This window comes from Saccopteryx leptura, chromosome 3 (assembly GCF_036850995.1).
Source record: "Saccopteryx leptura isolate mSacLep1 chromosome 3, mSacLep1_pri_phased_curated, whole genome shotgun sequence".
Lineage (NCBI taxonomy): Eukaryota > Metazoa > Chordata > Mammalia > Chiroptera > Emballonuridae > Saccopteryx > Saccopteryx leptura.
In genome coordinates this window covers 5,490,028-5,508,301 of record NC_089505.1, presented here as the reverse complement: position 1 = coordinate 5,508,301, position 18,274 = coordinate 5,490,028, and the positions used below count along the sequence as shown (strand labels likewise).

General features: G+C 46.2%; 1 protein-coding gene across 17 annotated transcripts in view; it reads right to left on the bottom strand.

Moving 5' to 3' along the window:
• The window catches only part of AFDN (afadin, adherens junction formation factor), a 150,382-nt gene extending 139,231 nt beyond the window's left edge, over positions 1-11,151 (bottom strand). For all 17 annotated transcript variants that reach the window (XM_066372832.1, XM_066372838.1, XM_066372840.1 and 14 more), the window contains exon 1: positions 10,717-11,151. In XM_066372832.1, the coding sequence (XP_066228929.1) occupies positions 10,717-10,821 (105 nt within the window). In that variant the 5' untranslated portion in view covers positions 10,822-11,151. The remainder of the gene's footprint in view (positions 1-10,716) is intronic.
• Positions 11,152-18,274: the final 7,123 nt, after the last annotated feature.

The following is an 18,274-nucleotide window of genomic DNA, read 5'->3' as shown; positions in this document are numbered from 1 at the left end:
ACAAAACAAGTTGCCACAGAGTAGCTTAATTAAAGATTTGTTTGACTTAAACATAAACTCAATATTCTAACACTTTGTTTTTAACCACAAGCATTTAAGAAAGTAATATACTTATATATTATTTTGAAGTATTAAAATTCCACCTCGTATATGGCGGGTTTTAGAACATAAATATGGTCTTTGTTTGTCTTTCTCTCAGGAAATATAATAAAGCTAAGGCAAAATACAACCAAACACAAGAGAAAAAAGACATCCTTACACAGTCAACAGCCGGCTGATTCAGAGCTTTCATCTGGAGACTGAAAAGGACAGACAGCTGCCAAAAGACACAGCCCACATCAAACCACCATCCACCTACCCATGACTTACTGGGGCTACATTAGACACCACTGTTCCCTGAACTGGGAACTGACCCACCAGTGGGAGTGGCTTGGGTTACGTCTGAGTCAATCAGAGTAGTCATTTCATAGGCATCCCTTCAACTAGGCTGTGCCCAGTCTTCTTCAGTAACAAAACATAAATGCTTGTCTCACTACTGATAAGTATGATAAATATTAAAATAAGTACTTATAAATATAGAAAATAGCCAAATATATAATATGTGAAATAACAAATTAATGTATTGAAATCTGTATTTCCTCATAATGTTACATGTTACCTTTATAGCCCTAGTTGGAAAGTACCATAAAATATAAACTTTAATAGATACATAAGAATATTTTTTAAAAATTTGCCCAAACCAAAAATCTTAGAAGCCATCACCAAGTATTCCAGCAGCAGCCCGCGGGCCACATGCAGCCCCCTCAGGCCATTTATCCGGCCCCCTGCCGCACTTCCAGAAGGGGCACCTCTTTCATTGGTGGTCAGTGAGAGGAGCACTGTATGTGGCGGCCCTCCAACAGCCTGAGGGACAGTGAACTGGCCCCTGTGTAAAAAGTTTGGGGACCCCTGCCATAGACGGTAGTCCAGGAGGCCTTAAGTTCCCTCGGAGCCTCCTTCCAGATCCAGAGTGAGGTCAGAACTGTTCCCACTGACTCTCAGACAGCACTGAGCTCTCTCAGGCACTGGTGCTTGTCCTGATGGTCAAGGCAATGATGGCGAAACTGACAGCACATCAATCAGCACATAACAGCTGCTGCCTTTGAACTGCAGTAGCAATGTATTTCTCTCTGCTAAATAGAGGCCAGTTTCACTTAAGAATATCTTTGATGAAACAAATACAGGATTGCCTTTTCACCTTTCACTCGAGTATGCTTGTTCAATATACTATGGGCCAAAATGGGAAATATATATAAAGAACTTCTACTTGAGCTGCATCCCAAAGTTCTGTGATATCTCAAGAAAAAGAACTTGTGCGACTGTTGTTGCGAACAAACGCTCTTCCCCGGAACAGCCCATCTTCCTGAGAAGCCGCGGACGGGCTCCAGGTCCTCGGGGCATGGTGGGTCGCTGGCGGCACTTCCTCAAAAGCGCAGGAAGAAAGCCTGTCCCTTCAAGTGCTGCCAATGACAAAACCAAGGGCTGACAATAATAAAATTTCAGCTTTGATAGGAAATTAAATTTTTGAAAGCCAGGTACCCACCACTGAGATACTTAAGATTTTTCAGATCAGTGAGGATATTAACAAATAAGACATTTTGATATTGTTTGAAGAAATGTATCACATTTGAAAATCCATAAATCAGTGAACCACTATTGTCCAAATGGCCAATGCATGATGGCACAAAACCACACAAGGGCAAGAGGTCCATTCCAAGTACAAGACAGACAATCAGATCTTAATACAGCAGAATATGAAAAAGTTAAAAGAATCTTCCAAAGGAGAATTAGTAGCAGAAATGAAAATAAAGCACTTGGACTCAAACTTGAAGCTTGCATAAAACTGATTCTTACTTTTATTACCAATGTCTCTTGAAAATAATCACCCCATGTTTTTGCCAACACAAAAACTTATTAATGTAAAAAATGTAACCCAAGAACCCAGTAAAGAGGTCGTGTAAAACCATGGCAGTTTATAAGCACTTTTCTAGAAGCACTGACAAATTTATTCAGATAATATCAATATCCACTTAAAAATAACATATATGAGGCCCTGGCTGGTTGGCTCAGTGAATACAGCGTCAGCCTGGCACGCTGACACTCTGGCATGTGGACATCCTGGGTTCAATTCCCGGTCAGGGCTCACAAAAGAAGTGAGTATCTGTTTTTCTCCCCTCTCCCTCCCCCTTTCTCTCTCTTCTCTTACCGCAGCCAGTGGCTCGACTGGCTGGAGCATCAGCCAAGAGAGCTTGGTGGATTCAACCATCAGCCCCAGACAGGGGTCGCTGGGTGGAGTGGACCCCAGTCCGGGCCCATGGGAGTCTGTCTCACTATCTTCCCTCCTGTCACTTAAAAAAAAAATTCGAAAGACAACTTCCCAAGATACAGATCTTATACTAAGCATGTATGTGGACAGAAGTTACACATTTTAAGGACACAATGGTTTTTAAATATCTGAATGTATCAAACAGTGGTCATATTTGTGATCCCATTTCATTTTCTCCACTGAACACGGAATGAGATTCAGAGCAAGAGGGAGACACGTGACCACCCCACGTCTCAGCACCAAACGCTGGTAACAATGGCGTAAAGAGAAACGGTGTTGGTCTCCTGTAAAACACCAGGAAACAGAATAATCACCGGGTCACCATGGAGAGTATCACTATTAGCAAATGGGTAAAGAGAAAGCACATTTTTGGAAGAAACAACAGGTTTAAATTGCAAAGAGCAGAAGTCTGATCTTCCTTTCAACAGAACATGTATGAACTCAAGCTGCAGAGAACTACAAAAGCTATGCTTCTGAATAAATCAAGCCAACCGGACAGTTCTTAACCAGGAAAAAATCCAAACAGTAATAGATGAGCATTTTTCACCGGTCCTAAATTTGGGGGTCACACTCTCCTTTACTGTGAAAAACAATGAGACCTTGAGGTGGGGTTTTTAGATGCAAGGAGAAACCTCGTCTGGAAACCACCTGTCAAACTGTTTCACTACAGAGGGCGGCACAACAAGACTCCACAGTGACACGCTCTCTTGCAGTTTGCTTCCGCCTTCCAAATGGAAGAGGGTTCTTTAAAAACAGGGAAACTGTCTGATAGTCGGTGGGAATGGTCTTGTCCAGGTAACCTACGTCACCTGGGTATTAGCAGCACTAGTAAATTTGGGGAAGTTCCACACTTCAGAAACTGATAAAAAAAAAAAACACAACAGTTCAGATAAGCAAGTTCTTGTTCACACCCAGAATGAATGGAGACAACCCCAGTGTGTGCCTACCGTCCTGGGAGAATGATTAACCACAGAAATGTTCCACAGGTCGCCCAAACTGTAACGACAACACTCAGAAAGCAAGGCGTGCTGTGCGCGTTGAACCTACAAGCATGACCCTGCCAACGAGTGCCATAAAAAGCTCATGTCTCATTTTCTGTGAGCAACACAATTTGTTTCTTTTCTTTTTTCTTTTTTTTTTTTTTTTTGTATTTTTCTGAAGCTGGAAACGGGGAGGCAGTCAGACAGACTCCCGCAGGCGCCCGACCTGGATCCACCCGGCACGCCCACCAGGGGGCGATGCTCTGCCCACCAGGGGGCGATGCTCTGCCCCTCCGGGGCGTCGCTCTGTCGCGACCAGAGCCACTCTAGCGTCTGGGGCAGAGGCCAAGGAGCCATCCCCAGCGCCCGGGCAAACTTTGCTCCAGTGGAGCCTTAGCCGCGGGAGGGGAAGAGAGAGACAGAGGAAGGAGAGGGGGAGGGGTGGAGAAGCAGATGGGCGCTTCTCCTGTGTGCCCTGGCCGGGAATCGAACCTGGGACTTCCGCACGCCAGGCCGACGCTCTACCACTGAGCCAACCGGCCAGGGCTCACAATTTGTTTCTTTAACGTTAATTTAAAATAAATTCCTTTTGAGTAAAAGCATGGACATTTGGGCTATTTCCCAGTCAAAGTAAACTACTCATTCTCAGCTCCTCTACACAACTTCGCTCATGAGACACACTCGCAGTGTGCAGGTGTGAAACGTCCGATGACCCCATCTTTAGGAACCACCTCATCTGGAGAAAGTACTTGACTGGTTTACAGATGATCTACTTCTCCACGTGCTCACTTCCACCCTATAAAATACACCCACTTTCTACACTGAATTATAGTGGCTTTGGGCAATCACATATGCCAGAAGCTGCGTGAAGCTGTGCGTTTTCATTGCCGCTATAACAAAACCTCCCCCGACTTGAGCTGGGCAAACACCAGCTTCCCAGTCCCCAAGCCGCCTCCCTCAGTCCCCATGCGGGACTGGAGATGGTCAGAGCAGCGTCTGCTCGCACACAAAGATCGTCCAGCTTTGACACGCCCACGGTCCCCTCACACCTGTGGGAACACCGACTACAAGCCCAGCTATGCATTTGCAGGCCCTGCCAGACTTGTCAGTGTTAGCCCAGACTGGGACAAGCCCAGAACGGGTTCATGGGTCTGCAGGATTTGACACACTGCTTCTCATCTAACTTACAAGTGTAAAATGTAGGTCAAACGATTTCCATCCCTCTGCTAGGCATCTTCACGACGAAAGCACACACCCTAGAAACAATCGGGACGCTACTAGAAATGGCAAACTTTTGAACAAATAACGACACTCTACCAAACCTGAAAAACACTTCCCACTGAGAGGCCAGTTTAGTTCTATGTTCCATACATATTACTCACCTGTTCGTTTTATTTATTATAAAGGAAAACAGATTTATGTCAACGTAATTGCTGGTTACTTACTAGCATTTTCTGACATTATGCCAGAATTCGAGTCTGATAAAACCATTTATAAACAAATTAACCTATGCCACTAGCAGTGAATAACAATGCTTTTGCACACTGAAAATGCTCAATTAAATCCTCAAGGACAAAAGCTTAAATTAACCCCTTTTTTCTTAAGTTTCCCAGCAACCTGGGACTACATCCCAAGCTGCTGAGAGTCACACTCTGTCAAGAATGTGGAAGAATGACTTCTACTGCCATTCCACCATGAACGACACTCAGCACTTGATGGCTCTAGAGAAGCCTGTAGCTACCTCATTTACATTCCATTAAGTCTATAAATTGCACCAAGTAAAATTACTTTTTACTGGCAGGAAGATAGCAACTTGAAGCTGGTCTTAGATGCAGGTTCAATTAAAGGTAACAAATCACCTTAGTAAAGGGCTTTGCCTCAGACTCACAAGCACACACCCACACAAACATAAACCGTAACCAATCATTCCAGGATAAAGGTTATAACCAGCACTGAGGTACAAGTTACAAAAGGAACAGATATGCCCATAAATACTAAAACACATCACTGGAACCATCTCATCATACATTAGTCACCAGAAAAGGAGAACTTCCACAGTAGTTATGTATAATAATACACCTGTTGTTTTTCAAATAGTTTCAAAGATAGTTAAGTTGTATGACCAAGCACAGTTACAACCTAAGCATTAGTCTGGAATACAGACCTAGCTATAAGTTATGCAATTATTACTACTTCATCCAGACTTCCTACTCCACCTCTGACAAACCAGAAGTTACTTTTTACACACACCTCTGAGTAATAGGAATCACCACGTTACTTCTCAAGATTAATCAAAGTATTAAAATGACATATTAACCTTTAAAAGAGCAAAAGTAGGTGACCACACCAATTCCAAGTTTATTTTTCCCATCAGTGCAAAAAGACAGCAATGAACTCAAGAAACACTAAACAAAAATGACTGTAAGAAATATCTGATGAAGCGGTCAACTACCTAGCATAGCTCTTGCATTTTGTTGTAATCTTTATACAAAAGAATGAAATTTGAAAACATAAATCTTTAATATTTAATAGCCTAACACACAATTTCACTGTTTTATAAGAGCATATATCCCACATATTGTTGATCTAAAGGAAGTGATTTTCAATATTCTTTCCACAAAATATTTATTGGGCACCCACAATATTTTAAAAAATAGGAGTCTAAGACAAACCGAAGGCTGTCAGGGCAAAGTGGGTAAGGGGACAGCAGGGGACAGGCAGACCTGGGGTCCACACAGAGCCCCCTCCCGAGATAAGGGGACAGCAGGGAACAGGCAGACCTGGGGTCCACACAGAGCCCCCTTCTGAGATAGGGGGACAGCAGGGAACAGGCAGACCTGGGGTCCACACAGAGCCCCCTTCTGAGATAAGGGGACAGCAGGGAACAGGCAGACCTGGGGTCCACACAGAGCCCCCTTCTGAGATAAGGGGACAGCAGGGGACAGGCAGACCTGGGGTCCACACAGAGCCCCCTCCCGAGATAAGGGGACAGCAGGGGACAGGCAGACCTGGGGTCCACACAGAGCCCCCTTCTGAGATAAGGGGACAGCAGGGAACAGGCAGACCTGGGGTCCACACAGAGCCCCCTTCTGAGATAAGGGGACAGCAGGGGACAGGCAGACCTGGGGTCCACACAGAGCCCCCTTCTGAGATAAGGGGACAGCAGGGGACAGGCAGACCTGGGGTCCACACAGAGCCCCCTCCCGAGATAAGGGGACAGCAGGGGACAGGCAGACCTGGGGTCCACACAGAGCCCCCTTCTGAGATAAGGGGACAGCAGGGAACAGGCAGACCTGGGGTCCACACAGAGCCCCCTTCTGAGATAAGGGGACAGCAGGGGACAGGCAGACCTGGGGTCCACACAGAGCCCCCTTCTGAGATAGGGGGACAGCAGGGAACAGGCAGACCTAGGGTCCACACAGAGCCCCCTTCTGAGATAAGGGGACAGCAGGGGACAAGCAGACCTGGGGTCCACACAGAGCCCCCTTCTGAGATAAGGGGACAGCAGGGAACAGGCAGACCTGGGGTCCACACAGAGCCCCCTTCTGAGATAAGGGGACAGCAGGGAACAGGCAGACCTGGGGTCCACACAGAGCCCCCTTCTGAGATAAGGGGAAGTAGAGAGTGTACACAAGCAGTCTCCCAGAATGAATAATTAGAAACCCCCCAAAGAAATAAAGCCTTAACATCAAAAATAAGGACAGACTTGAGTCGGGTGGTAAACACACAGTACACTATACAGATGATGTAGTGTAGAACTGTGCACCTGAAACTTGTATGATTTTATTAACCAGTAAGTTCACTAAATGAATTCAATAAAAAAAATTATAAAGCCTGCCCTGTGGTGCACGATGGATGGGGCGTCGACCTGGAACACTGAGGTTGCTGGTTCGAGACCCCGGGCTTGCCCGGTCAAGGCACACAGGAGAAGCGACTGTGGGTTGATGCTTCCCGCTTCTGCTCCCTACCTTCCCTCTCCTTCCTCTCTCCAGTTAAATAAAATCTTTAAAATTATTTTTTTAACAAGAAAAGGGCAGGACTAAATAACTTTAAGAAGCTTGTAGTATGAGTTAGAGTTTTCCACAATAATCAAATCACTAATTCAGCTTACAATCATCTGGTGATGAAATGTCAACATTGAGTTTAGATCATCAACTCTCATTCGAAAATTCCAAAAGACTCCAGGATCCAAGTAAGGAAAAGGCTGAAAACTATGCAATGATAAAATACTACCTGCTTTTTCCTTGAAGCCTCCTTTCATACACAAACATAACTATGAAAGAAAAAGCAAACAAACAGATTCTGATCTTCTTAAATAGTGAATGTAATCCAAAAGCCAAGTTTATTATCTTCCTCAACAGAAACCACAGAATTATCAGTGGTTATCAGGCTTCCTGAAACCACCAACCACAGATGATCAACAGAGTCATAAAGATTGATAAGAGATACTGATCACTGTCACCCCTAAACAAGCAACAAAACAAACCACAACTACACTCTTAAGACACATACATAGAGAGCACCCCAATATATAAAGAAAAGGCTTATTCCTCCAAGTCAAATTCTGCAGGAAATTTTGCTCAACAGATGTTGAACATTAATAAATGCCAGTATAACACTAGCATTCTTTTAGAACACCAAGAAATGTGATTTGCGAAGACCAAACAGAATTTCATCAGGACAGTAAAAAATTTCACATATGTAGAGAAAGCAAACTGAAGCTATTGGCCTTGAAATATTGGCTCAGAGAATTAATGTAAAATAAATTTATCTACGTCACAATGAAAGATACAACACATTAAACGGGAAGCTTAACTTCCAAGACCAGAATACACTCAACAGGAGGCAAAGGTTCTCCAGAACATAGAATAGAAAGGTGACCTGGATAACAAACAGCACAACAGCTGAGAAAAATAACACTATGGACATTCAAAAACAACAATTTATTTCATCATGAAAAGCATCCTAATACAATCCTGGAGATCATTTCTAGAAACAGAAATGATCAGGGTAAGTGGGAAAGGAAAACAACTGAGTGAAATAATCATTGTCAGAAGACGTTCTCCCCCTTCTGTTTTGCGTCAGTACACGTGCACAGCACCTTCTCACCTGCAGGGTAACTAGGAGACAGCGGCTCTCCCAATGACAGGCCAACCTTACTTCAACCACCCATACCTGAGAAACGGGAGGAAAACTTCCAACTGAGTGCTTACAAACAGAACTTAATGAAATCAATTAACTATATAATCTGTTTCTCATTTAGGATTTTTTAAAACACCAACTCAATTTAAAATTCCAAAGAGCAAATTAAATTATCTGTTACTAAACTGAAAAAAAAATGTTTCTTTTCTCAACCAGACTTAGGAAATCCCTCAAAAAAAAAAATTATAAATAAGTCCATTCAAACAAAAAAACACACAAACAACTATGTACCAAGATAACAGTTTATATCCAAATTTTTTAAACCAGAGATAAGAAACATGAACTCATTATTCTGAAAGAATATAATCCTGAAAGCTAAATTTACTGCATGTCACCTTTCCAGGAGACATGCTGGTAGAGTTAGTCTAGAAATGACCACAAAGCTACATACTACTAATTTGCTCACTAGCATGTGACTCATAAAATCACAGGAGAGGAGCAGTTGTCACTGGGAGAAACTTACCTCACCAGTGTTCATCTTGGCAACCTGAACCTAATAATTGACACAACTCGCCTTACCAAGGGGTGCCAGCCTGATAAACCCCTCCCAAGTGGAAACATCCTAAATCGAAAATGCATTTAATGTAACTAACCTTCCAGACAGCACAGCCTACCTTAAACGTGCTTAGAGCACAGTGACCAAAAAAACAAACAAAAAAAAACAAAAAATGCTAGGGACACCATGAGCCCTGGGGCTTTGGCCTACCCACTGCCCAGCACAGCGTCACCAGAGGGTGTCATACAGTCATAGCACACACACTGGTCTGGAGAAGATCCAATCTTGCAGTCCAGTTCCTACTGAGCACGTTATCGCTTCGACAACATCATAAAGGCACAAATCTTTGTAAGTCAGGAGTGGAACCTGGAACCTTCCTAGATCCGGACTCTCCACCAGCATTCAACTGAGGATTAAGGTGAATGGTTCTACTCAGGAAGACAGAAGTGACATCCATTCCAACAAGAAAAACTCAATGAGTTAGAGAAAAAAAAAAAAAAAAAAAAAGGTAAAAGTCCACGTTACTCAGAAATATAAACTGGGATTTAATTCTAAGGAAGGGAATTAAATTTCAAGAGAATGTTCAAATGTACCCAATGTGACTGGTGCCTAAGAGCTGACATTTGAACAAATCACATCGAATTACTTACTAAAACAAATAAGACATGCATGCTATTACAATGATTTCCTAAGAGGGCAGAAACCCCACGTGAAGTGGGTGTCACGCCGCTCGAGTGTCTGCGACAACCGCAACTTTAGAATGAAACCACCTGAAACGCGCACGAGCACGAAACGACGTCACCAGGATCTTTCTCCCACACAACCTGCCCCCATTCCCTACGGATTGGGACTCAACCTTATTTATTTAAAAAAAAAAAAAAATTGGGAACTCTTTCAGTAGCTTTGCTATAAACAACTACTATTGTCCCAGTCCCAGAGCAAGTGTGATTTCCTCCTTTCCTCGGGAGGACGCCCAGGGCTGGCCGCCCCGCGCCACGCAGGACCGCACCGGCCAGGCTGGGAGCGCCGGGCCCCTTCCTCCGGGCTGGCCTCCGTCCTGCCCGGGCCCCCGCCCCTCGGGCCCTACCGACACCGACACCGGACTGGCCGGCCGGCTGGGGGAAGGGCGCTCTTCCTCCAACCTGAGCTGTAGGCTACGAATGGGAGAAAACCTTTATTTTTTTTTTTCCACCGGAGTTCAGTTCCCGGCCGCGCTATCAGCAGATCCGCCACCATTACAACTTTCCTGATATGTGGGGTTTTTTTTTAACTCTCGCGCGGCTGGCAACCCCCCGGGGTTCCCGAACCCACTGGAGCCAACACGGCGCCGGTCACATGCTGGCGCCGGTGACAAAGGTCCGTCCGCGCGGCCCGCGGGCAGGGGCGCCGCCACCGGGAGGGAAGACCGTCCGACCACGCCCTCCTCCCGCCGCCGCCGCCGCCGCGCCCCCACCCGCGTCCGCGCCCCCGGCCCCCACCCCGACCCCGGGCCCCCCACCCCCGCCGCCCGCGCGACCCCCGCGGAGCCCGAGGCCCCGCCCCCCGGGCACAGGTGACCGCGCGGCCGCCCGGGGCCGGCGGGGCCGGCGGGGCGCGCGGCGGCGGGGGCCCGGGGTCAGGGTGGGGGTGGGGGTGGGGGTCCCCCGCGGGGTGGGGGCCCGGGTCCCGCGCACCTCGGTGGGCTGGCTGATCTCGAACAGGTCCAGCCGGTTGGCGTTCCAGTGCTGGATGATGTCGGCCAGCTTCCGCCGCTCCTCGTCCCGGCCGCCCGCCGACATCCTGGTGGCCGCGCTCCGGGCCCGGGGTCACCGCGTGGGGTCGGCGCCGGGGCCGGGGCCGCGGACGCGGGTGGGGGGCCCGGGCCCGGAGCCGGGGAGCCGGGCGGGACCGCGCGCCCACAGGTCCTCCGCGGGCCCGGCTGCCCGCACGCTCGGCCGCCGCCGCGCCGCGCTCCTCGGTCTCCGCGAGCTCCTGGGCGGCCCCGCGCTGCCCGCTGCCGGCCCTGCGCTGCCCGCTGCCGGCTCCGCGGCGCCTCCGCCGCCTCCGCCGGGCCCGCCCGCCGCGTCCGCCCCGCCGGCCGGTGTGCGCCCCGAGCGCCCGCACGCGCCCCGCCCCGCCCCGCCCGCCGTGCGCGCCCCCGCCCGTCCCGCGCACGCGCGCCGCCCGCGCACGCGCACCGCCGCCGCACCTCGGGCGGCCTTCGCTAGGTGCTGCTGCGCGCGCCGCGCTCCCCGCCGCGCTCCTGTCCGCGCAGCCGCGGCGTCCGGGCCGGTGCGGTGCCGGCCGCGCTGGGTTCCCACGGCTGCGCGCTCGGCCAGCTGGGCTCGCGTCCCCAAGGGGCTGGGTGTCCCCGGCTGGCGAGGACCCGCGTCCATGCCCTCCCGCGCGGTCCTGCGTGCCCTTCGGGGCGACTCCCCCGCTGCGCGGACGGACCACGGACCCCGATGCTAAAGCAACACCAATAATAGGGGCGAAGGCCCCTCAGTGTGCCAGGGCATGTGCAGACCCCCAATTCATCTCCATGGCAACTCTTCTCAATTTTACAGATGTTCGTTTCCTTGGGAGTTTTTAATTGCACCCTCTCCCCACCCCCCAAAAAAATTGTCTGTAGAGCGCATTCCCGCAGACTGTTTCCCCGCGCAGCACCCAGGCAGGTCAAGTGGGCTTCTCGCGTTGTCCACGAACAGAGATGGTGTTGCATCTCTGAGACACCAAAGCCTAAGTCATGACAATGCTGAGCCCCCACATGTCGTGGCAAGAGTGAGCCCCACATGTGACACAGCCTCTTTTCATTCTTTCCACTGCTCGGTCTGGTCCGGAGTGGAGATGGTCATTTTTCTGTCCAGCAGTTGGGATTCTGCGGTCCTGTTGGGCCTTTGTCCCCAGCCGGCTTTCTAGCCCGCACAGCACAGAGCAGCCACAGAAGGAGGCTTTTCAGCAGGGAGCGCGAGGAGTTGAACCAGTGCCACGGGGGATGAATCCGGCCATAGACCTCTCTCGTCCTCCTCCTTCAAGTCAGAGCGTGGTCACTTGCAGGGAAGCATCTGTGGATAAATGGCATCTTCATGTTCGGGCTTTCTGCCTCTCAGTTCCCCTGCTGCTTGAGAGGCTGCGGCTGTTTTTTTGTTTTGTTTTGTTTTGTGCTGTGTGTGCGTGTGTGTGCGCGCGTGTGTGTGTGCGTATGTGTGTGTGTGTGCATCCTGGTGTCAGCCCAGGCTGGAACGGTATAAGCCAGGTTCCACACATGCCACGCGGGTCATCAGACCCAGTTTCGGCGGCCTGGTAACAGTAAGAGCTTTTATTCCTAATGGTGCTATTACCAGGAACGACTTGGCCCTCAGAGTAAAGAATTAGTTTGTAAAGCTGCTGATTATGTTGCCCGTGTCCAAAGAAAGTGCGTGTAGTATTGCCGAAGAGAAAACGCAGTACGGTATTGTGAGAAATTAAGTGTGGGGGTCCCCGCAGGGTTTTTGTAATAGAAGCTATAGGGAGGGGTGTGGGGGGGGGGAGTGCACCACACGGAGAAGGCTCTTCTACATCAGTGTCACTGTTATTGTTTTTCTGACTCTCATTAAAAACCCCCGTTTGTATTATGTGTGAGTGCTGCATTAATATCCAAACTACAGTTTATAGTCCCAACTGACTGTCTTTTATTGATAAAGAGTTAAGAGCAGCCCAAAATCCAATCCATAGAATACCTATGGTTCATACGTCATGAAGACTCTTGCAACCAACATGTATTTAGGCCATACAAATTGTCAGGCTGATGAATTCTTCCACTAATTGTCACTGTTCAGGACCCCAAGATAATATGCTAACCACATGTTAATTTTAACACCATATTTTAAGAATAATAAGTAGAATGTCCATTTTCTATTCTCAGTGTCCTGCTGAGTTCTGATACATTTAAGAAATCCTATTTAGGTGTTCAAGAAATGCTGCATAAAAATAAAAGCCCATGAGCTTTATTAACAACCCCCCTTACAGACAGAGAAACTGAGATGTGAGATGAAAAGACTACGAAACTTCATTGGATGAGACTAAAAAAAGGTTATTTTTTAAAAATCTATGAGTCTGTTTTTAAATTTTTATTTCCCACTTCATAATTAACTTTTAGTTTTATTTTTAAAATTATTTTAGTTACATTATTTTTAAAAAAAATAAGAGCACTTAAATTCACACTCATATACAAATATTTCTAAATATCTCTAAATATTTTTAAATTCCTTCTAAGTATTTCTAAAACATATCTATTTAAAATCCTAAAATGTCATGTAATGGGAATACATATATAAACGAGACTGATAGTTTTAAAATTTCAGTTGAGCTTTGAACATTAAAAAAATTGGGGGGGGAAATATTTTGAAAACCAGTTTCTAAGACCAACCAAACAATAAACCTATGCCTGCCCCAATTTTCACAGGGCCTGGAAGACAGACAGAAATTGCCAAGGAGAAGATTAGGAGCTTAATCCAACGTGAAGGAACAAATAATACAAATATTGATCATCTCTGTTTAATAATCCATAGAGCGTTTAATTTGCTAAGCACCGATAACTGACATATTTCAGGAAGTCCAATTTTGAAACAGTTTAATCCGACAACTGTACAGATCATCTTGTAACTCCTTATATACTAGACATATCAATTCAAAGAATGGTCTTTATACAATCATTAATTAGCATAGGGAGATATAATAACGGCACAAATAGCAGAATTTCTAGGGTAGACGACCTTCCTCAGTAACCTGTGCCTGTGGCCATTCATCTAGTTATTGTAGAAAGTTAAATAGTTAAACTCTTTCTTTCCCAACCCATGGCTAGAAATGTCAGTGTCGTTAATTTAGTTTTTTTTTTTTTTTTTAATAAAAAAGAGAATTCCGGAAGACGAAGTCTCTAGGAGTAGGTGGGGGTATGTGTTACTTTACTTGAAATATGGACAAATGTATTTTTAAACTCTTCTTTCTTTGTTCTAGCCCCATGTTCGTGATATTTAGTTAAATTTTAGGTTACCTAATAGAATTTTCAGAAAACAGGTTTTTCTCAGAGAAACTAGAGCTATAAAAAGCCCTTAAGTAGGAATTTAAACTTAACATGCTAAAAAAAAAAAATGGTCTTACCAACTCAGAAGACATCTGTGGTTAAATGTGTTCCCTACCATTTTATAACCTAAACTAATGCTTGCAAAAGAAAAAAAAAAGCCAAATCTCAAATAGATATTTACACTGAATGCAAAGAAAATAGATCATGCATGTGCGCATATGTGTGCGTGTGCACGGGTATTAGGGGTGAATAACACCATGTGAAGGTTAGTTACTTACCCTTTAGTGCTTTGGGAAATGGCTTTATGTGACATGAATTCTAAGGCCCCTTGGTGTCCAGGCCTGTCTCTGGACACCACTCCTGACTCTGTCTCCCCCTCCCAGCGCCGAGCGTAGCCCAGTGCTTGGCACATGCTGGTGTCCGATCATCACTGACCAGGTTGAAGATTGTTGCTGCGGGGTCACCAGCAACAGCTTCACGGCCGCTGGCCTGCTCCCGGCAGTCCTCACTCCAGAGAGATTTTTACACGGGCACAGGTTCCGCGGCCTGGACGGCCTTGGACGCCTTCCATCCAGCCTTTCACCTTTTCTCCTGATGGTGAAAGGTGCCGTCCCCAAACAATGGGCTAGAAGAGGAAAGAGCATTGGCCTCCTCCCTACAACAGAGGGCTTGATCGACTGAGCAACTTGAGGACGGCTCTGTCAGCTGCTGTCACGGGCACAACAAAAGCCAGAAGAGTGTAGGGGACGTTATGAAAACCAGGGCTCTACGATGAACTAAGTGTAGTGAGCCTGCGTTTTCACAGGCTCTGGGAAACAAAGTATCAGGCAAAAGAGTAGGAACTTAATAGACCCGAGAAGGACACATGATACAAGCATATCAACTATGTATTATTCTCATGTCTCTCTCCCTTTTCTACTAGAAAATGCATATTACATATGTATATACATACATATATTTTATAATATAGATTATAAATGTGATATAATACATGTAATTATATTACTTATAGAAATACATATCGCCTAACCAGGTGGTGGCACAGTGGATAGAGCATCGGACTGGGACATGGAGGACCCAGGTTCAAAACCCTGAGGTCGCTAGCTTGAGCACAGGCTCATCTGGTTTGAGCAAGGCTCACCAGCTTGAGCCCAAGGTCATTGACTTGAGTAAGGGGTCACTTGGTCTGTTGTAGCCCCCCAGTCAAAGCACATATGAGAAAACAATCAATGAACAACTAAGGAACCGCAACAAAGAATTGATGCTTCTCATCTCTCTCCTTTCCTGCCTGTCTGCCCCTGTCTGTCCCTCTCTCTGTCTCTCTCTGTCCCTGTCACACACAAAAAAGAAATTTATATAAATTATATAATTGTATAATGTACACTGTGATACATAGGATATATATAATTTTGCTGAAAAATTGATAACTTTTCAATGTAAACTCCCATTAAATGTCATTTAAAAAAACACAAAAATACCAAACGAAGGGAACATGTACTACTAACTGCTTTACCAGCAGTAAAACAAGATAAACCAAAAAAATAAATAAATGATGTGTTGAGAAATGCATTGCTTGTAGGAAACCCCGAGTGAAGCCAAATCTTGTATCCATCTGCCAGCATCTCCAGAGATCAAAAACACCAGGTCACAGATGTTCGCTTTCGGAAATGCAGTGCAACTCCTATGTTTTAAAAAGCACTGTTCACGTTTGCAATAATTCTGAGAAGTGAGAAACTTGGCCCGAGGCTTCTGCTAAGAGGATGATAAAAGCCTGTACTTTGAAGCCTCCGTGCTACACAAATGTCGTATACTCCAACGAGAGATAGAAAACAGAAAGAGAAAATGTAAAGTGTGAGGGGGTTCGAAACAACATGAACATCATCACCGGGATCCACATCTGCACGGGGGTGCCTGGTGGTGAGACGGGGCTGTGGCCCCCCTCCCGCTGGACTTGGGAACCGGAGGAGCAGGGGTCCCTGTTGCTTGGTGGGGACCCAAGTGTCAGGGAGAAGAGAAGACACTGATACAGCCTTCTGACCAGGAGCTGAGCTAAGCTGTGCAGTGGCTACATCTGGGATGCCACCAGCAAAGATGACATGAGCTGCTGCAGGTCATGACCTCAGCCAGAGGGAGGGGGAAGGGGGAGAAAGAGAGAGAGAGAACCCAATAGAATCTCCACCTAGGATGAGCCAACAAACCAACAAATTCCACTCCACATGCATAAATCAAATGCTAAAGGCCATCAAAAGCAGCAACCTAAAGATAAAGCCATTCCAGACAAAAATAAAAACCACAGAGCCCTGAAAAGAGCGGTAAGTAAATGTTTAAGGAACGTAACTAGATGATGGAATAACGTCCGTGAAGATGGACAAGAAGTTATGAAATAAAGAACTGGCAAAAATCAAGAACGTATTTTAAAAAGAACCCATTAGAAGCGCTGGAGATGATCAATTTTGTGAGTGACGTAAAAAAGGAAGTGTTGAAAAACACATCTGGAAAGTCGAATGAAAAGAAAGAGACTTTTTTTTTCATAGTAATAGACATTTAATAAAATTCAACATCAATTTTTAATTTAAAAAATTTCTGTCAGATGGGACTAGAATTGTATATTTTCTTACTTGGTAAGGAGTGTCAAACTTTATCTAAATCATTTTATCCAGAATGATAACATACTCGCAAGTGTTCTCATCAAAGTCAAAGAACACTATTGCTACAATTTTTCAGCATTGCAGCTGGATATCCTAGAGGCAAGCAACAAGGAAAGAAAAATTGGGTAGTATAAATATTGGCAACAAAGAAGTCAGAAAGCCGTTTTATTTTCAGATGATTTGATTAAAGCCATATTGAATATCCTTTGCCTTTTCAATGTCTGTTGACTTTTCTTCAATTTTTTTTTTAAATTGAATTTATTGCGGTGACGCTAGTTAACATAAACAGGTGTCAGGTGTCCAATTTTACAAGACATCTCTGTACTCCATGTTGTGCGTTCACCACCCCAAGTCAACTCTGTCCATCACCATGTATCTTTCCTCTCCCAACTTCCATCTCTTCCATCTCCCCCAACAAGAAAGAGACTTTTAAAACTAAGATTCCTTAAGGGACAAGCACAGCAGGCTGAGAGAGAGAGAGAGAGCTCAATCTAATCTAATCAGAATTCCAGAGGAATAAAGGGAATGGCAGAGAAGTGTAACTAAAACCCTGAAAGCTGGGACTTTTCTGGAATGTAAGAAGCACATGAGTCTTACAAATGCCAAGCGGAATGTGTGAGAGGCAGTCCACACCCCGATGGTGGGAGTGAAACCATAGGATAAATAAAGGACCAAGGGGGAAGGTCCAAGTTACCTGAGACGGAACCGTAAGTGAGGGGAAAAGAGTAGACTGGAAGGGAGGACCTAGGAATTGTGTCCCTAGTTCTGGGGGGACACCATCGATGAGGAGACTCGGCTCAGACAAGTGCATGCCCACTCACGCTCACGTCACTCTAGTCTGAGTGTCCTGTTTCCGTACAACTGCTTCCTGGTTTGGGCTGCCAGCGTGGGAGGTAAGTAGATAAACACTCTTCAGGCAGATCTCTGCTGCGCAGGTGAGTGCGTGGGGGTCGTGCAGGGAACCTCTGATATGACAGCCAGGGAGGTGGAGGCGTTCTAGCCGAGGTTCCGAAAGCTGTCGGTCATCAGAATCTCACGGAGGGCTTCTTTTCCCGTGACTTTCTTACCACAGAAAATTTTCAGTGATATGCGTAGGCAAAATAATGTAACAAGCCCCCATCACCACCAGCAGCACCACCACGAAGTACCAATCGCCTGCCTCATGGGTCCACTCCCCCTCTCCCCTCATCCCTGGATTGTTTCAAAAGAAAATTCAGTCAGTATATTACTCCTGTAGGAAGCGTTAGCAGATGTACCTTCAGAAGCTAAGGACTCTTTAAAACATATATTTTCCTAATACCATGATCACGCCTTGAAAATGAACAGCAGTAATTCTTTCTCGTCATCAACGATCGAGCCAGCCGCGTTCACGGTTCAGAGGACTTTCTAAACCTCCCTGTTCCCTCAGCACAGCCCCAGACACAGGGTCGGAAGGCAGGACGGGTCTGCTAGGGATGCTGCCTGTTGGTCCGACAGTCACGGGCTCAGATGTCCTTTTGCATCCCTTTGGACCTGGAGACTGTGGCTTTTCCAATGTCACAC